Below are 20418 nucleotides of genomic sequence, written 5' to 3'. Positions count from 1 at the left end.
GGCCAGCCCAGAGCATCTGGGCCCCTGGGAGCCCCTCTGGATGGTGGGCAGAAACCCAGCTCGCCCTGTCGGGGTGCAGGGTGTACATTACAGGTGGTCCAGCAGGTGCTGTGGCAACTGGAACCCGAGCCTAGTCCAGAGAAGAGGGAGGGGCAGGGAGCGTGTGAAGCCAATAAATGTGTCCTTGGGGCATAAAGCAACAAAACGAATGGCTGGATTGGTATCTCCTGTTTAACCTAGTGTAACCTACAGCAACTGTAATTAGTTGGCAGATCTGTCTGGGAGGCCACAGCAGGGGACACATCCAAGTCGCTTGTCACCCTGGGAAGGCCACAGGCCCACCCTTAGATCAGACATGAGTGACCTTCTCTAGACTGCTTGTGTCCCAGACAGGTGGTGGAGGTTGGGGCTAACGTGACATCACCTTCCGGTGTGGGTGGAGAAGGTGTCAGGGTCACTAGAGAGAGCCGGCTAAGGCCGCCATCACCTGTCCAGTGAAGGGACTGCTTAGGCCCGCGTCCAGGGGACAGAACTGTTGTGCCCTGCTTGGGTCTTACCACTCTCCATCCACGAATTTGGCAATGCAGAACTCTCCACGGCGGGGGGCGTAGGAGCCCTCCACAGGGGGGTGGCTGGCAATCTCAGTGCGCATGCTCTCCATCAGCTTCTCCAGCTGGGTACCTGTTGGGGGAGGGGCAGTGAGACCAGGGACCCTTCAGAGTCCCTGCTCCAGGTGAGGTGGTGACCGAGTGGGATGTGGAATCCTGCAGGGCATCGCCGTTCATGAGGGGACATCCCCAAGATTCCTGCTTGCCCATCCTCAGAAGCAGACGTTGCTTTCCCACCACTCTGCCACGGTTACAGAAGTCCCCGGAGTGGACCTGCTCCAGTCGAGACCAGTGACCTAACCAGCCTGCCATCCACTCCCATGAAGGCCACTGAGGTGGTAGCGGGCTGTAGCCACCCTTTCCTGAAGGAGAGGCCCTAGGACAAGGAAGGGGCCTCAGGATCTGAGACTGCAGACATGCAAACTCAGCCACTCTGACCCTTGCCCCCAACTCAGGTGGGTTTCTCCTTCCCTGGCTTGTCTCTTCTAATGCTTCTGCTCTGGAGTCAGCAGTTGGCAGGTCTGGCTACACCCAGTCTTCCCACTTTCCCTCCTTAACGTAACCTCCTTTCACCTCTTCCCTCTGGCACAGACTCGAGTTCAGCATGGAAGTCTTTGGCTCCTTCCCCTTTCAGACCCATGGGTTGTTGTTGTTAAGTGCTGTCGAGTCAATTCCGACCCACAGCAACCCTGTATAGGGTTTTCGAGGAGCAGCTGGTGAGCTTGAACCACCAACCTTGCAGTTCAAACGGCTTTGCAGTCTGGCGCATTAACCCACAGCGCCATACCAGGACTCCTAGACCCATGGGTAGCTCCAGTCTAATCAACTGTCCGTCCTGCAATGGGCGTGTGACACATCCGTGGTCACTAGACTCTTGCTGGTCCCTTGTCTCTATGCTGAGCTCCTTGGGGCACAGAGCATAGCTGACTCGGCTCTTTTTACATCCTTCAGGCCAGAGAGAATCTCCGATGTGCAGGGGTTAACCACGGAGGGTGCAGGTCCACACGGGCCTCTGTGAGGCACTGTCCCCCAAACTCAGAATGACCTTCCCTCATGGGGCGGCAAATTCCCTAGCCTCCTCAGAGAGTTTTCCTTGCTGGAGACAGAACTCCAGGGATCAGGGAGAAGCCTCCACACAAACCCGTGTCTTCCTTCCTTGGTCTCTGCGGGCGCAGAAGCAGGACTAGGCCTCCTGAGAATGGGTCCAGCCCCTGGAGTCTTCCACAGAGCCTGCCTGCCTGGTCATTTCCAGCCAACGGCAACAGGCTCATCCCGGAGGGGGGTATGGAGAGGGCAGAATGGCTGCTGTGGGCTACCTGCCGGACTTGGTGGTGCTGCCCAAGGCCAAGGCTCTGTGGAGCCCTCGTTCTCCCTGCTGGCTGCCCACGCTTCCTCACACCTTCTCAAGAGTCCCATGAGTTCGTGGCTCTCCCCTTGGTCCTCTTCCTTCCCCCATTCTGCATCTGAGATATGGTTTCCACACCCAGGCCTCCCAGAGAGAGCCAGTCTGCAGACGACGTTGAGCCTGGGCATCACTAGACCTGTGCAGGGTCATGTTTGAGCTCCCTTGTCCCCAAGCTCTGAGGGCCACCCAGCCTCGCACCCTGCTCAGGAGCAGCTTTTGTTCCTGTGCAGATGGCCCCACAGGACACCCTCTTCTCACAATCCCCAGGCCCAGGAGCTCTGCCTTTCACCAGGAATGGGGGTGACCTCAAGAGAACCGGATTCTAAAGGCTAGTCAGCGCGGTTCCTCTCCTGCCTCCTCTCAGCGCCAGCCCAGGGCCAGGAGTGGTCAGCGTTTCCTGGTGCAGTGATACTGTCACAGAAGCAGCTGCTGGGGAAACAGCATTAGTGGGGGAAGCGGTTGGGATGAGGCTGGTGGTCCAGAGCAGGCCCAGAGATGGGTGATGGGCAGTGGGTGGGCAGAGCCACATCCTACCACTGTGGCGTGGCTTTGCAAGCACTGGGCTCCTTAGACCTAGAGGCTGTTCCCAGAGCGTTTGCCTCAGCCTCTAACTGAATTCCTTCCCTGTCCAGGCTAGCCCTGAGAGGCGGGAGGTTGGAGTGGGGAGAGAGTAGAAAGGACCACAGGGCAACTGCTGTCAGAGCTAGGCACTCAGATGCCTGAGGTCTCTGCCTGGGAGGCCCCACTCATGGGAGGAAGGAGAGGAGGGTCCGACAGAATGACTGCCCATAGGACACGGGTGCCCGTTTCCATGGGAACAGGCTACCACCATTCAAGGTTGTGCTAACCTCTGGAGAAGGAGAAAGCCCAAGTACTCCCACCTGCTTTCCTAGGAACTGAGCACCGAGGGGTTGGAGCTTGGTGACCGCAGAGCCCACCTCCTTGGAGATGTCCTAGGAGAACTGCGAGAGCCACAGATCCTTCCGCCCAGACCAGCCGTGGTGTCTGGGAGTTAGGGGACTTCATAAGAGGTGAAGTGTCACGCAGACCAACTCTGTTATCTCACCAGGTCTCGGAGGACCTGCCCAGCTGCACCCACTCGCCTTGACCCCTTGGGCTCACCTGTCTCTACATCCTGCACATAGAAATGTAGGTCGTCCGTGATCTCGGTCACAAACACGGGCTTGTAGCTGGCTGAGCGCTCCTTTTCCTCCAGCACCGGCATCACGTCCTCCACAGGCTGCTCCTCGTAGTGGGCCCAGACCTGCGGGCGGGAGCGGGTGGGGAGGTACAGTCAGACAGGGCAGGGGGAAAGGGGCTGTGGGCCAGTGCCTTCTAGGCTGAGCCCCCCTGCCCTGTGGAGGGTGAGAGTAGGTCTCTAAATTCTTTTGGTGCTCAAATTCAGGCAGGTACCAGAAACCCCCATACAAACTCAGTTATCAGGGTCCCAGAGAAATAGAGCAGCAACAAAAAGAGGTCCCCTAGGCACTGCTCATGCGCGCAGGATATGAGGACATCCCCCCCAAGCTGAGTGTGGGGTCCTTCTCACAGTGAAAGAACACTGAGCACCTTCCCTGCTGCCCTCCTCCCCCCAGCTCAAGCTGTCAGGTGGCAGCGGCTCAGGAGCTGACCAATTGTGACAGCTCATCCAGTCCAATCCTAGGGCCAGCAGAGGAGCCCAGTGGTGAGCCTGTCAGAGAAGGGGAGGGGGTGGGGTGGATGGACCACACACGGGGTACCACAGACCCAGCACAGGAATGGGATGGGGACGCAGGTGACAAGTACACACACACCATTCTCCACATCCTCCACATGGAAATTCATGGAGTCCTCACAATGGCTGCCACTGTGTCGGCTGCAACTCCCAGTGACCTGCCTGCCATGTGAGAGGATGAAACGCTGCCGGTTCCTGGGCCAATCCTGGTTGTAGGGAGTGACATCCCTACTTCATGGGGAATGGAGCCCGGCAGCCTGGCTCTCCAGGTCTTGCAGGGACAAAAGGCAGCAATGAGCCACGTGTCCATGAGGAAACGCCGGCTGTCTTGCCTTTGCTCAGTCTCAGGCCCAGGAAGCAGGAGAAGGGCTTCTGAGTCTGAGTTGGTGGGGCTGGAGCTGGGCTCAAACCCAAACAGCTCCTGATCCCATACATCTTCTGGCTGTAGACACTCTGCCCCCTGTCCCATCACCACGGCCATCCCCTCGTCCCCAGCACCAGAGACCTGTGAACCCCAACACAGACTGCACCCGAGTGGGCTTGACCTTTCTGACATCCGCTGGAAAGGTCTCTTCAATCCAACGTGCTCTGGGGGAAATACTGAGGCCTCAATTTCCTGATCTGCTCTGGCTGGGACCTCCCAGCCAGTGTCTACTCAGCCAGCTGTTCCTACTGACACTCAAGCCTCTCAGTTCTTGGGGACCCTGGCTGCTCTGAGATATCATCGCCAACACCCACTCACAGGAGCAGGAGTTGAGCCTGCCACCTCCCCTCCCCTCCCCCTCACCAGTCAGCACCAGCCCTCCCAGCCTCTTCCCCCTACCCCATTCCCCCAATCCCAGGCCTTCCTGCCGTGTTTTGGGGGACTACAATGTGAACCCCACCCAGCTTCCTTCAGCAGTGGGAAGGAAGCTGCTCAGCCTTGTTGATGAATTGGGAACAGACTGACAGGCGAGAGCAGAAACTGCTAATGAGCCTCAAGTGAGTGAGCCACAGGCAAGAGCATTAGGTCTCCTCCAGGGGGAGAGAGGGGTGGAGCTTCCTTCCCTGCAGGCTCAGGTGGGCCAGGGGAGGAGGGCAGCAAGGGGCCCTCAGACCAAAGCTTGCTGGGGGCAGTGGGTGTGTGCTGCCACCTGTATAGTCAAGGCAGAAGCCAGATCTCCCCACAGGAGGTGTCTTAGAGCAGTGGAGGGGTCTGCTCCTCAGATGGAGGACCTGCACTTGGCTGCTCCTCTTTCCCTGATGGGACCCCGGTGACTGCTGGGACTTGGTAGCCAGTGGCCATGGACACTGGGAAAGGGAGCCAGGCCAGGAGGCTTCCTAGTGATGAGGAGGCAGTCATCTGGGAGGGGGCCAGCAGCTTGGTTCCCCTCCCTGAGCACAAGAGCAAGTCTGGACCCCACGGATTACTGTTGCCCACTGCAGAACAACTTCCCCACAGCACCCCAGGGCCTCTCCCTGCACAGATTCCTGGGAAACTTCCCCACAGCGGTGGCTCATCATCCTGGACCTCCGGGAAAGCAAGGCTAGCCCACAGACCCCGACAGGAGGAAGGGTGGCCGTGCTGACAGCAGGCCGCATCCCGACCTGTACTTCAGAGGAAATCTAGGGGTCACCGTGAGGGCTCTGCTCTCAGACCAGCTCTGTTGTCTTTGGGGTGACCCCCATGGCCCCTGCTACAGACCAAGGTTGGCACTGGACAAGGGACACCCCCCTTCTTGCTCTTAAGCTCCTGCCTCGTCTAGCCCAGCCTGACCCCCTAGGTCCTCTCCTTGGAGAGCCCCAGGTCCCCACTGGCTAGAAGATAAGCCTGAGCAGCTGCCTCAATCCCCAGGACCTCTTCTTGCACCCACTTCCCCTTGGTTCTCTTGGGGTGTTCTCTAGGACCCACTGGCTGATTTAGCGCTGAGGCTCTGCAGGTGCGGCTGGCCCAGGGTCAGTTTGGTGGAAGACTTTCATCCTATGGTGGGAAGCTCAAGAAAATCAATGGCCAGTCCAGTCTGTGCAGGGTCCACTGGGGCTGGCCGGGAGCTGGGAGGCCAGGTGCCTGCCACTTGCCCCACCACTAGGGATCCCTAAAGGAACTAGAGGGGGTTCACCCTTCTGCAGAGAGGGTCCTGAAGGAAATGTGGAGACTACACAGGCAGGCCCCAAACCACCAGGGGCCACCTTGGCCCCACCTGATACCCTAACTCAGATGTGCCTCTCTCTCCATGGATGAGGCAGCCCTCCTCCCAGGGTCAAATACGGGATGGTGAGGACCCTGGGGACATTCCCAATGGCTACTCCATTCTCTCTGCTGCCCAAGCAGTTCAGAGGCTGCTGCTCTGAAGCTCTGCTCCCACTGCTCCTGGAGACCAGCCCAGTGAGGAAGAGGAAGGTCACCCAAGCTCCTCCTGTGGCCCTAAAGAGGGCAGGGATGTGCCAGAGACAGTCCTGGAGTGGTGGAGGGGGTGGCCCTACACTGAGACTTGTGCCTGGAATGGGCCCAAGTGGACTGTGCAGCTCCAGAATCACTTCATGTCACAGCACGGTTGTGGGGGACAAATTCAGTGGACAGTAAATAATGGCATCCAGTTAAGCACCTGGCGAGGGCCCACATTTCACCTCATGTCCCTTTGGGGTCTTTGAGCTGAAGAGGTACCTTTTAGGGTGACTTGCTGAGCAGTCAGGGGGCAGGGTGGGGCCTTGAGAAGAGGAAGGTCTGGCCCTATGCACAGCAGGCCTAGGCTCCCTGTTCCCTGGAAGCAAGTGTGGATAAAGGGACTGTCTTCTTGGAAGCCGCTACAGACAGGAAGTCCGGGGGAAGCTATGCTGCCCCTTCCTGGAGGAACCAAGGCTGTGAGCAATGAGGAAAGGGCTTCTGAGTGCTCAGCGGTCTGCACCTCTTAGCAGGAACCCTCCCTTCCCCTGGAGTCTTCCCACCACCGAAGGGTTGGTGGCCTGGACATTTCCAGGGAGGGCAAGGGAAGGTGCTAAAAGAACCAAGGGGAAGTGGGTACAGAAAGAGATCCTGGGGGTCGAGGAGAACCAAGGAGAAGTGGGTGCCTTCTGGGGGTCCAGGCAGCTGCTCAGGCTGCCTAGGAAGACCACCCCCCGCCACTCGTTTTGGCAGGTGTCTGGGCCTTGGTTGGGGGAGGTGAGTTTCAAGCTAGATAGTTGCCCCCTGGGAAAGGAAGTGTTTAGTCCTGGAACCAATTTATGGCTCAGCTCTGATGTCCCACAAAATCCTCTTCAAGCCCAGAAGAGTCCTAACAAATTGGGGGCCGGCTGATTGATCCTTGTCATCAGGACTGGGCCCTAAGTTAGCAGTGACAGGCTGAGGGTGGGGATGCCCAGGCTGGCTCCCACCACCACCACCAAACACCATCAGTTTGTTTCCAGAAGCTGCTCCCCCCCACCCCCCCTTCTCTCAATGCAGTGTCTGCAGAGACTGATGGGCGGTAAATCGGCTGTCCTTAACAGCTTTATTCATCCCCTGGGGCAGCTTCCAGAATGGGCTTCCCTGCAGGGCTCTGTGAGAGAAAAGCAGGCATGGCCCCAAGGAAGCATCTGGTGGGGAAGGAGAGCCTCCCCAGCCCCTCGTCTCTACAGGGGTTCCCCTTTAGCTCCTCACAGCTCCAATGTCACCTTCTAGGTCCACCAGAGCAGGCGGAGCAGTGGTGCTGAGCTTGGAACCTGTGCCGCCCCAGGCAGCCTCTCCCTGATGTGTGGGTGGCTCCTGGTCTGGGATCTGAGACCACAGAATGGCTGCCCATTCTAAAGTGATGCTTGTGAGCAGTGGGGAGAAGGGCCCACCCTGACTGTACCTTTTCCTTCTTCTGCTTAGCGGCCTCCTCGGCAGACAGCAGGGACTTGTAGTAGGCGCTGCGCTCTGCCGTGAAGTGGACCTTGGAGAGTGCGTGCTCCACAAGCAAGACAGACAGGTTAGCGCCCTCCATGTGCAGCCAGCCGATGAAGTTGCCAGCCTTGTCCATGCTCTCCACCTCCACCTCCACCTGGGGGACAGAGAGAGGGCCGTCAGCCTGCGGGCATCAGCAGCTCCCACTACCCTCATTCCTTATGGCAGCAGCCTTCCGGGAGGACCAGTCTGCTCAGAACCCTTCCCCTCTGTTCCCAAATTGGGTCTCACATTCTAGAACTACCCTTGATAGATCTGTCAGTGACAAGCAACTGCAAAACGCCCCTCCCCTCACAGTGTCTCCTCCCTTCCTTTAGCAGAAAGCTTTAGGGATAAGTCTCGCCTCTCCTTGTGTGTGCTTGCATGTGTGTGTGTGCCCCAGAGCTCGGTGCTAGAAGACAGGCGGGCCCTGAGGGAGCTAGGCATCCCTGGGGAAAGGAATCCCTGTGTTCCCCCTGGAAGAGCTGAATGAACGAATATTTAAAGAAGGGAATTAAAGAGGCTGCCACGAAAGCCAGGTTCTGAGGAAGTAGGAGAGGTGAGGCAAAAAGCCAGGCAAGAGCAGCAACACAACCCAGGAGCGGGTGTGGGCACCTCCAGCAAGAGGCTGACCCAGAGACAGAGCAACTGTGCTCACTTCTATGAGCCCCCACCTCCCCTGGGGTTCCAGAAGGCAGTGGTCCAGGACAAATTTCTTCCTGATTCTCTCCCGTCCTCTCTCTTTCCCTACTAAAGGGGACTATAAACACCTTTGCTGCCGAATGTAAAAACTTGTATTAATTTAAATGGCTTCAAGCTCGATTAAGCAATAAAATGAATGTCTAAATACCTGGGAATTTGCCTTAGCCTGTGGCAGCGGCTGAAGGCAGGGGGCGAAGGAGGTGGCGTGGGGACGAGCAGTTCACTTGTCTGGTAGAGATGACTTGATAGAGTGATGTTGGGGACAGGAGGCCCCAGGAGTGGACAGGTGTTTGGGTGTGTGGGGAGGAAAAAGGGGGGCCACGGCCAGGAGGCAGAACTCTGGCTTTCTCATGCCCCTGAGCGCCCTCTCTTCCTACTTGAGGCCCACAGTTAACCCTTGAAGAGGACATGCAAATTCAGTAAAAACTGACTTTGGGACATGGTACACAGAGAGAAAGAGCTAGAAAAAAAGATGACAAATACAATAACATATATATATAGTAGATCCAGACTAGCTTGCTCAACTGTAGATGGAGAGCCTAAGGCACAGAGAAGGGCTATTTGGATGGACAACAAGGGGCAGAAGTGAGAACACAATCTGGCCAATTCCTATTCCCATCTGCCGCTGGGCAGCGGCACAAACCGTTAACATGCTGCGTCTACCCAGAGGTACCTCAGAAGGAAAGTCTGGCAATCCACTTCAAACAAATCAGCTCTGAGTGAGAGTTGACTCAACAGCAACCGCCAAGAGCAGCATTAACATAACCTTAAGGAACACAGCTGCACTCTGACACGCTGCATGGTACATACAGCTACACTCTGACACACTGCATGGTACATACAGCTACACTCTGACATTGCATGGTATAGGAGACATTGCATGGTATATACAGCTATGCTCTGACATGCTGCACGGTACATACAGCTACGCCCTGACACGCTGCACGGTACACACAGCTCCGCTCTGACACACTGGATGGTACTCACAGCTGGGAAGGCCACTATGTCCTCTCAGAGTGTGAGTGCTGGCCACTGGAGGGCAGGCAACCATCCAGCAGGTGGAGGCAACTGGTCAGACCAGAGCTGGGATGGTCAGCATGATAGCCAATGTGCTCAGGCCTGGAAGAACCCTGAGAAGCACAGAGGGCTCCTGCCTGCCTCTAGGACTCACGGGCACCTGGTCACTCTTGTGGCACCAGATGGCTGGGATTGCTGCAGGAAGCCTCATTGAGGGCCCTCTCTCCTCCTTTGAGGGTCCCTCTCTCAGGCCTCACTCCTCATGGAGTGAGGCCCAACTTCACATCTTGTCCTCTGTGGCTAGAATGCAGAAACGCACATTGGAGACAAGGGTCCACATCTGGAACCACTAGTGCCAAGAGAGCTGAGACCTCACTTCACCTAGACTCTCCCACCTGCAAGTGATTCATTAACTTAGACAAGTCCCTGGGCCCAGCCAGCCACAGGAAAACATCTCTGGCCTTGAGCATTGGGCTGCCACCGAATCCATCTCGGGTTATACAGGGAGCGGGAGCTGAAGCTGTCGCCCGTGGGCCTGTGGCTTCCCTTTTATTACAGCTGCCTCGTCACAATAATTTCTCAATCAAAGGCACTTAGGGGAGGGGAGGCTGAGGCTCCTACCTCCCCAGCCCACTCCCCAATGCTGTGTTCAGCTGCTAGATATACCTCAGCCTGCATGGATGCACTGAGCTCAGATGGTCACAGCTCCAGGAGCATTTGGGGGAGGAGCAGGTGAAGGGAAGGAAGTTGCTGGGTTCAAGGGTGTCTGCCCTCCACTGCTTAACCACCGGTCTCACCCCTACACAAGGCACAGTCAGGGGCTTCAGCAACAAAAGAGCAGAGCCGGGAGCATTCAGGAGCTCCTGCTACACAAAGGGAAATGAGGCACACAAGAAAATCACCAGGATACAAGGCCGAAGCTAGCCATTCACTAAGAAACGCATGTGTTTTCCCATCAAACGAGAGTCTCACACAACTAACTCTGTTCTCTCTTGTATCAACTCTTCAGGAGTTACCCATGTATTGTTGGTTCAAGCTCAACGTCTGTTTGTCTTTACAAATAAAATTTCCTTGACGTTTCTCTATAATTACTAATTCCCCCCAAAATCGCCCCAATCTGATGACAGGAATTGGGGGAGGGAGGCGCATTCCTGTCACTCAAGAAACCTCTCTTCTCTGACCAGCTGGCTACTGCAGGCATCCAATCAACACCACTGTAACGGGTGTTATGGAAACTGTGAAGCGCTATATGCGTGTATATATACAATATTGCTACTTGTCTCTTCTGCACCTTGGAGCGCTTCAGGAAGAGGCTTGGCTCAAGGGCCTCCTTCCTAGGAGGCCTCATTTAACCTCTTCGTGCCTCTGTTTCCCCTTCTGTAACACTGGAGTTGCAGTAGTATCTAGGTCAAAGGATTTGTTATGATGTCAGTATGTTAAGCACTTAGAAGAATGCTTGGCACATCAGTGCTTTATCCTGTCTTCACCATGAACTATTTTGCTCCTTCTGGGCCTGTTCAGGAGTCCTGGTGGCTCTGAGGGTTAAGTGTTGGGCTGCTAACTTCAAGGTTGATGGTTCAAACTAAACCACCAGCCATGCCAAGGGAGAAAGATGAGACTGTTTACTCACACAGATTTATAGCCTCAGAAGCCCAAAGCAGCAGTCTGCTCTGTATCGGGTCATTGTGAGTTGGAATCGACTCACAATGAGTTTTGGATTTGACGAGCAGTAATTTCATTTCAAGCTTCTTCATTCATCATGATTGGGTCATGATACAAAAGAAAAGAGAATGGAGCTAGGAGTCTGACAGACTTGGTTCAAATCCTGGGGGTTTTTTGGGTGGGAGTTATTGGGAGTCACATGGTCTCTCCTATCCCTTACCGCGAAGGGGGCTGCATAGTAAATTAGGCAATGCAGAACTACTTTCTCTTCCGGTTAACAAATGACCAGACCTGTGTCCCTAGGAGGGTCCTGCTGGGCTGGGCTGTGTACTAGAATCTTCTCATGTCATGTAGTAGGACCTGTCACCTCCTCCGTCCCCCAAAAGCTTTGGACTTCTTATACCCTGGGGTCTTCACACTGGGTACAAGAGTGGGAACTGACCAAAGAGCTAACGTGTGATTGTTCCCACCTCCACAGACACCCCTTCTGCTGGCTGAGGAGGGTGCCTCTGTCCATCACAGTGCCCAAGTCAGTGGTGAGTCACCATGTCTGCCAACACTGGACCTGCCTATCTGTGGGCCTGACTGGCTGGGGCCCTACTGCCTCACAGTGGGACATGTCCTCCTGCCCCCAAGCACATTAATGTGCCACTAATGAAATTGTTCTGGCTTATTTACCAAATTAATACAAACAGCACAGGCTGTTAATTTGCATGTCTCTTAATTGCTGAGGAAGGAAGAGTTCCTCGTGCCCACCGGCTGGGCCATGGGCTCACCCTTCCCAGGTGGTGATTGGGAGCCGGGGTGGAATAGGGAAGAGACCTGGAGCCTGCTGAGCTGCCTTAGCTGGGGCGGGCAGGTAGTGGCCAGGAGCCTGGCTCACCTCAGTAGCAAGTGTGCCCCAGACTCTGGAAACACAGACGCAGCCATCTCCACTCCCACCCTGTCCCCATGTCAGGATCAGTCCAGCTGCTGGACACAGGAGCAATTTCAATCAAACAAGCCATGTTGTTGTAGTTGTTAGGTGCCACTGAGTCAGTACCAACTCATAGTGACCCTATGCACAGCAGAACGAAACACTGCCCGGTCCTGGGCCAAACAGGCCTTAGCGACACCATTTTCTCCTCTCCCAGAGGCACCTTCTCTGTCGGGGGCGAGAGCCCGGGGCTGAGAATTATTACTACTGACCATTCCCTGACCCACTCCTTGTGGGACTCTGATATTCTCTGTACACTGCAAGGGGACAATGAACCCACACAGGCTGTCCCACAGAGGCAGTGCTGGCTGCCTGGGGGTCTTCACAGACCCCCAGTCTCCTCCAGGTCATGCTGCTGCTAGGGCTGCGGGCACTTAAATGAGGCAGCCAGGCACACTAGGGGTCAAGGTGTTTTACATAGAACAAAGGCAAGAGCCAGGGTGATACCTCAGGGTGGGTTCTGGGCAACGGGGCACACACATTGGCCTGGGAGGACGGTGAAGAAGCCTTGGCACTGCTGTGCTTTAGCACCTGGGGCAACACAGGAAATTGCTGTCGCTCAGCCAGCCTCAGCCTGAGGCCGTGGAATGCCAGGGGAATGGAGGCTGTCCCAGGTGGGGAAGAGCAGCACAGAACACCCCTTCACTGAAGCCCTTGGGGAGAGCAGGGTAGGAGCTCTGCCAGGGTGCACCCAGGGGCCCAAGTTTCCATCAGCAGCAAGCATTGCACCACGGCCAGCGGCAGGGACAGAAAGTTCCATCTCCATCTCCGACAGGATGGCTCAGTTTCTTCATCTGTAAAATGTGCACACTGAACCAATTTCTAGATGCTGCTTTCTCTGGAGTGTATGAGATGAGGGGGAGACTGGGACTGGCAGCGTGGAGTGAACAGAAAGGGCAGGGGGTTCCATGGGGGAATCTTTAACTGAGTCTTTCTCTCACCTCAGTGTCGAGAACCAGGGGGGTCATATAGGAGAACTTCAGAGAGGGGTGGGGGGACAAGCTACTGCTGTGCTCATGGCCCTGGGACCTCTTCCCGGCCCTCTTGGTAAGAGCATGAGGAACCGTCTAAGACAACAGTTGGCTGAAGCACAGTTCCTACCATGCCACAGACCGGCCTTCCCGGCTCTCATGAATTCTGCCCGTGGGGGCAAGATGCTGCCACAGCCACCTTAATTCAGTAGGATCTTAAGCTGGCCCTCCACCCCAGCCACACAGAGAACCATGGCTTCTCTCAAGATGAGAAGCAGTAACCGTGCTATTAGGGAGGGAGAGGCTGGGCCTGCCGACAGATGGACGGACGGATGGACAGACGTCTCCTGGGCCTCACTACCACCAGCCGGGGTGGGGGGGGGAGAGGGGTACAGGCAATAGTCTCCCCTGGCTACCCTCCTCCCAGCCCGGTCTCTCATCACCCCTAGACCAGATTGCTCATCCAGAAAACCTCTTTCCCGGACGTCCACCATGCTCTGGCCTTTTCCAGCCCCACAAATGCCTGGAAGTCAAGCTCGGTGTGGCCCCGTGAAACGATGGAGCAGGAAAGTCTGGGCACCCAGCGAGATGTCTGCGAGCAGTTCAGGCAGGGCTTTCTCCCTCTCCTTCACTGCCTTTTCCCTACCTCGGGGCTAACGGTGGGATGATGGGGCGGGGAGAAAGGCTGAGTGTGCCGGGAAATGCAAACCTGCTGACTCCAGGCCTTTGTAAGTGGTAACATAGTTTACAAACTGACGCAATCTGTTCCTTTGGTGCAGACGATGAGAAAAGCAGACTGTTCATCTTCCCAGGAAAACCAGGGGCTGGCAACCGGAGGAAGATTTAACTCCCTCTTTGCTGAAGTTCACGCAGAGGATGGGGTGGACCCCCGAGCCCTCATTCCACCCCAGACCCTGTCTAGGGCACCCTCTTGGCGGGCTTTGGAAAGCCTTTTGAGAGCTGGGCACACCTGAATGATCCCACTGCCGGGAGAACAGCCTCAGACTCCAGATAATATGTTGCAGCCCAGCCCCTGGCAGGGGGACCTGGGAAGTCAGCCAGTAGCCTTCTCCAGCTTCAGTAGTGGACCAGAGTCTATAAGGCATGAGCTAGGGGTGAGGAGATGGGTGGGAAGAATGTATTAATTGCAATGAGGCTATCAAAGCTGACCTGACACAGAGCTGCACCAAGATGCTCAACAAAGGAAAGATGGTGAGGCAGGCACAGGACTGGGCAGTGTTTTGTTCTGTTGGACACACAGCCACTATGTTGGCCATTAGTTGGAATGGACTCAATGGCACCTAATATAACATCCCATTTTAGACCTCATCTGAAACCAACCAAGTTCAAGTGCCAGCATCTGTTTCCATAAAGACCTACGGCTTTGGGATGTTCCTGGGCAGCTCCACCCTATCCTATAGGGTTGGCGTCACTCAGAAGCAACTGGATGGCAGCGGGCTTGCTTTTATTTTTGGTGCCTGCCTCATTGACCCCAAGGCCCAGTTCTAGAGACAATGCAGACCCCAACTCTCCAGCTTCTTTCCCTTTCTTAGAATGTGGGGTGGTTTCTATAATGACCCACATTTGCTTTCCTTTGCCGTTAAAAACAACACTTACATTGGCTTCCATGATGACTTCTTTCCCTTCCACTTTGGAAAAAAGTAAAAATCTGGATCTAGATCGTACCCATCCATCCTCTGCTTCCCTGGGGCCTTCTGTGATCAGTTCTCTTCTCTTCTACCATCACCTTTCTAATCTCCTTTTCCGCCAGTCCATCTCTTCACCTACAAATACCTTGCCCATCTTAGAAAACCTTGTCTGGCCCCACAGGTCATCAGGTGTCCTCTTTCAGGTAAAGACCCTTCCCCTACCCCACCCCCACACAATGCAGCCAGCTCCACTAACACTCAAACAGAACTGGAGACTGAAGATCTCTTCACTGCCAATTGCAATAATTCTTTCCCAGAGTCCATCATTGTTGATCTTTCAGATGATCTGACAAAGTTAAGCAACCCCTTTCTTGTTGAAACTCTAGACTTCTGCGATTCCCAGAATCACGTCTCTGCTGTTTCTTGGTTTCCATTGTGATTTCTTCCCCAACAACATGGATATTCCCCAGGCCTCCCTGGGCTGTCTTGTTCCCTCCTGTATTCCACATGACATCAGCATGCATAGCCCCAGTCCAGACCTCCCTTCAGAATTCAGCACCCCGAGTCCAACCTCACTAGGAAAGCTGCTCTCCCACGTGCATTTCTTACCCCAACTGGTATCAAGCTTAGGATCATCCTGGACATCTCTGACCTTCCCAGTCAGTCTCCATGCCCCACTGATCCTGCTTCACAAACGCTTGTGAATTCTTCCCCTTGGAGTCCCTGGGTGGTATAAACACTTGAATGTGCTCGGCTGAAAGCCCAAAAGCTAGAGGTTGATGTCAACTCAGAAGCACCTTAGGAAAAAGGCCGGGTGGTCTACCTGTGAGAAATCAGTCACTGAACACCCCCACATCCCCGTGGAGCACAATTCACTTTGCCATGTGGACTGCCAAGAGTCAGCATCAACTGGCCGGCAGCTGGGCACTGGTTTGTCTGCACCCTTCTGCCCCTCCCTGAGCTTCGGAGTCCTGGCCTTGGGTAGACCTCTCCTCACTGGTGTCCCCCAGCAGCTCCTCCACAATCGTGCAGTGCGGCATGTCACAGGCAGCTTGGTGCTGTGGTGAGAAGAGGGTGTTGGGGACAGACTACCAGGTTAAAATTTGACTCCACTACTTACTAGCTATGTGACCTTGGGTAAGTTCTTTAACCTTACTGGGTCTAGTTTTTCCTACATGCCAAATAGGCACAAAATAGTACCTACCTCAAAGGGCTTTTATAAAGATTGAGTGAATTGATTCAAGTTAAACACTTGAGAATCTAGCATACAGTAAACACTCAATAAATGTTGTTACCTTGGGGAGAGATGGAATCCAAATCTAATCACTTCACCCTTCTGTTGAAATCCTTGTCTTGCTCTCTACTAAAATTCAAACTCCTCACACAGGCTTGTTGTTTTGCTATAAGGCGGTTCTGACTCATAGCAACTGGCAAGGGGTCTCTCAGGCTCTAAATCTTTTTGGGAGCAGAAAGCCCCATCTTTCTCCCACAGAGTGCCGGTGAGCTTGAACCGCTGACCACATGATTAGCAATCTAGTGCTTATCCTACAGAGCCGCCCAGCTCCCATCCAACAGCCTCCATGCTGGTCATCGGCTGTTCCCTATAACGGACCCTACACCCATGCTGTGTTGTTCCAGGCCTTCTTGTGACTGGAATACTCAGTCCTCCTACACCACGTGCTTCAATCTACCCATCCATCAGTCCCATCATCTCACACCATTTCATCATTTACTGAGTGCTGTTGCTGAGTGCTGTTGAGTTGATTCTGACTCACAGCGAACCCATGTGACTGAGTGTAACTGCCCCACAAGGTTCCCTAGGCTGCCATCTCTACAAACGCACATCGCCAGTCTTTCTCCCACAGAGCTTCTGGTGGTTTCAAATTGCCAACCTTTAAGTGAGCAGGCCAGCTCTCAGCCGTTCATTCAGAGACTGCTCTCCCCGTAGCTCTGTGGCCTGACCGCTATCACAGGACCGCATTGGCTTCCATTTCCAAGTTACGTATGGCACCTCACTAACTGCGCATGGCAGGCATTCAGGGAATAGCGGTGGAACGTCAAAGGTCTAAGTTTCTCCAGCTATGTGAACCAGGAGAAGGCACATTCCTGGGCCAGAAAGTGGTCTTTGGGGAAACCCAGTTGGCCCTTAGCTGACTGAAGAAGACCTAGTCCCAGTGTCCCTGCCACAGTAGGTTGTTCCTGGGAGCCCAGAGTGCAGCCAGTAACAGTGACTCAGAGCTGCCCAGGCCCCTCGGGCAGAAGGCTACACTGAAGCTGGTTCAGCTTTGGCTGCACTGGGTCTCATTGGGCGAGGATTGGTCTCTCTCTTCCTGTCCAATAGCTGGGTCTGCTTCCTGTCCCCTCCACAACCCCTGCCCCACCCCAGGCACCAAGCCCCCAGCAAGGAAGAGAGGAAGGCAGAGGGACTTGGGACCACCAGACGAAGAGTAGGGGGACAGGAGTGACAAGGTGCAGCAGAGGCTGGGCTGAGGCTGGGGGTCGTGAGGCCGAGGCCCTGGGTTTCAGAGGCTCTCATGATGAATCACCAAGCAAGGGCTAGGGGGAGGGGGACGCTGGCCAGGCCACCGACATCTTCAAGACCATCTAAACTCAATGACCAGACTAAGTCTCAGGCCCTGACACCTTGAAGGAAAGATTGTTGCTGCTGTGTGGTGGAACTGTGGGAGTCACACAGATGTGGGGGGACTGGAGTACAGAGGTCCTTCTCCTTTCTCACCATCACCTGGTCCCTACGGAAGACGGACACAACACCAGTCTTACGTGCAAGTCTGAAAAAGTACTGAGCGAGAAGACCCAGGCAATTTCCTCGTTTCATCAAAACGAACACAACAAAAGGCAATTTCCACACTAACATGTGGAAGGTCCTTGTCTCTCTGTCCCCACCAGTGCAGCCCAACCTCAGGCCTTGTCATCAGGCTAAGAAGGTCCTGTCCTTTGCTTTCCCTCCCCTTCCTTATGTCCGTCTCACCCTGTATGTCAGAAGACCTGGCACTATCTGCTTTCAACAGACACAGAAAATGTAACCCATCCTCCCCTCTCACCCACTTAGGTCTGGACAGAGGACATGAGGTGGAGGACCAGGCCTGTATCTGACACATGCTCTATTATAACAGAGAAGACAACCCCTCACACTGTGACCTCTGGCCTGTACTCGGTGGATGCCACCTGCTCAGGAATGCAGAGAAGTGTGTGACCTGAGACCTGGCGAAAGGCAGCTCACGGGGCGGGACCAGCTTCACTGGCGAAAGGCCCTCACCCCCGCCCACTTCTGAGTGTAAGTCTGGGTCTCGTCACACTCAGCAATTAAACTCTGGCATCTCTCCCAGTGTTCTGGCAGGGCTCCTGGTGCAGGCTGGGGTCCTTGCTCCCAAGGTTTGTGACCACCGTAGCTTCTCCACCTGCTCCACTGCCCTGACATGGGCTCTGGGTGCTCTTTGTGGCCTCGGGATCAGAGACACAGAGAGAGCCAATGGCAGGGAAGAACATACACAGGATGGGTCACAGCAGCTTGGTTATCGACTCCACTGCATCCTTGGAGACATTCAATCTCTCCATTACCACCATTGTCCCAATTTCAACTCAGCAGAACAAAGACCCAGGAGTACCTGGGTGCCCCTCAGGCCTGCTATCTGCCCAGGCTGATGCCTCTTCTCTGGCAGGTCGGAGCTGTCCTAAGTTCTCCCCAAATGGAGGGGGGGCGGCTGTTTTCCAGGTGTCACCTCACAGTTATGCTGTACTAAGTACAATTCCAGACACCTGCTCTCCATGCCACATGGGGCACCCCACCCCATCCCAAAGGTGGATGTGCTCTGAAACACAGGGAAGGAAATGCAGATGCTCAGGCTCTCAGAGTAGAGCCGGCTCCTCTGCCCCGGATGCGTCCTCATGGTTCCCACTGTCACAGCGCCCTGGAAAAAGCTCTGAGATTGTACTATCACTCTGTCACTCGGCAAAAGCACCATTGAAGTAATTTCCTTCTTTTACTGCTATGTTGTTGCTGTTAAATGTCATCAGTTGGTTCTGGCTTACAGTGACCCTATATAGGGGTTGATGAGCGGGTGGTTGGTTTGAACCGAGAACTGTGTGGTTAGCAGTCCAATGCTGATCCTACAGCGCCCACCACTGTGTGGACGAGCTCAGAGCTGCTCACTGTTTCCTGAGCTGCCGCCTGGTGCCAGTGGTCAGGAAAACAGCCAGGGGCAGGTCAGGAGTAGCAGAAGGAGGGAAAGGCCAGGTCTTTCTCACTCTCGACAGGTGCTCCCAGAGATGGCACAGGGAAGACAGGAGGAAGAAGGAAGCTAAAAGGAGCTCTCGGCATCTTGTTGATTCTCATAGAGAAAGCGCAGTGCAGGGCTCCCTTCAAGGCCGGCCCCACTGAGCACCTGCACGTGATGTGCAGACCACCCCTGGAGGTCCTGCCTGTATCCCAGCCCAGCCAGTTAAAAGATGAGAAGGCACAACCAACCCTGTCAGGAATTCTATGTGAAAGTGCAGAATGCAAATGCATGAAGCTGGGGGCAAAAGGCACCCCAGCATTGCGTGCCCCTCAGGAAGCCCACCCAAATTCACACTCTCTAAGAAATCACTCCGCCTGAGTGTCATGCTCAGCTGGCATCCCCTGCTCTTTGGAATCCATTGTCACAGGGCACATCCTCTGGGTGACCCTGATCCCAGAATCTTTAACACTCTACCTCCCAGTCTACCTGTCCAGAGATACCTGATGCAGGTAGAGGGATCCTGGGGTTTTTCCTGGGCAGCACCTTCCCTGTGGCTACATTCCTGGTTGCTGTCCACAGCTTGGCTAACAAAGACAGCTTCCAAGGCCAGGCAAGCAGTAACATCGCAGGCTAACATTATAATGGAGTATAATGGACTCTGTGAGCAAAGACTGTTGTGGTTCAGAACAGCAGCTCCAGAAAGATCCAGCAGGGCTGGAGAAGGACCAGGGATGCCCAGCTGAACGGATGAGAGATGAGAACATACCAGAATGATTAGGGTTCTTCAAAATGGGAAGACAGATGCGGAAGGAATGGAAATGCATAAAACCCACTGAGAATAAGTAAGCAGACCTAGGACTTATGAGAATCAGCCAACCAGGAACCACTGCTGGGCCGTCTGCTGAGCAGCAAAGCACTGCATTAGGCTCCACAGCAGATCAAAAAGGAGTAAAACAGAACTTCTGTCTTGAAAGAGCACAAGAGCTAGTCGAGAAGACATGATGGAACCACATCATGTCTGCCGGCAACAAAATCCCACATAAAACCCATAACCTTGAGTGGTAAAGGCAGCAACGCCAACAGGAATGCCAAGGGCTGGTGAGTAGGGAAACTCTTTCAGGGAGGTGTTGGGCCTTAAGGATAGATGGGACATCCCAGGTGGAGAGAAAGGCAAACCCATTGTAGCAGGTGTAATGACTCAGGTCATGCCTTGGAATTAATGCACAGGTGGTAGGATAGAAGAAACCCACTTCCATCAGGGCAATTTTGACTCAGAGGGACTCCATAGGGCAGAGTACAGGGTTTCCAAGACCGTCAATCTTTATGAGAGCATGAAGCTTCATCCTTCTCCCTTGGAGCAGCTGGTAGGTTTAAACTACTGATTTTGTGGTTAGCAGTTCAATGTTTATCCCACGGCACCAGCAGGGCTCCTGTGGAAGAAGGAGAGGGGGTAGATTTTACGAGAGAAAGGAGACTGAGGTCCGTGGAGGGTGAGGAGATGTTGGAGAAGACATGATGACATGCCTGAGGAAGTTGAGGTCAGGTGGAGGAGCAGGGGCTCACGAGGAAAGCTCCAGGGGCTGTGACCCTGAGGGA

At 54.7% G+C, this 20418-nt stretch overlaps 1 protein-coding gene across 1 annotated transcript in view; it reads right to left on the bottom strand.

Moving 5' to 3' along the window:
* SND1 (staphylococcal nuclease and tudor domain containing 1) overlaps positions 1-20418 on the bottom strand; it is a 550040-nt gene that overhangs the window by 4325 nt on the left and 525297 nt on the right. The window contains exons 17-19 of the mRNA XM_006861100.1: positions 7537-7725; positions 3136-3277; positions 558-681 (exon numbers count right to left, since the gene is read on the bottom strand). Of these exons, the coding sequence (XP_006861162.1) occupies positions 558-681; positions 3136-3277; positions 7537-7725 (455 nt within the window). The remainder of the gene's footprint in view (positions 1-557; positions 682-3135; positions 3278-7536; positions 7726-20418) is intronic.

This window comes from Chrysochloris asiatica, unplaced genomic scaffold (assembly GCF_000296735.1).
Source record: "Chrysochloris asiatica unplaced genomic scaffold, ChrAsi1.0 scaffold00041, whole genome shotgun sequence".
NCBI classification, from domain to species: domain Eukaryota; kingdom Metazoa; phylum Chordata; class Mammalia; order Afrosoricida; family Chrysochloridae; genus Chrysochloris; species Chrysochloris asiatica.
The sequence above is the reverse complement of the archived record's forward strand: the minus strand, read 5'-3'. Positions and strand labels throughout refer to the sequence as shown.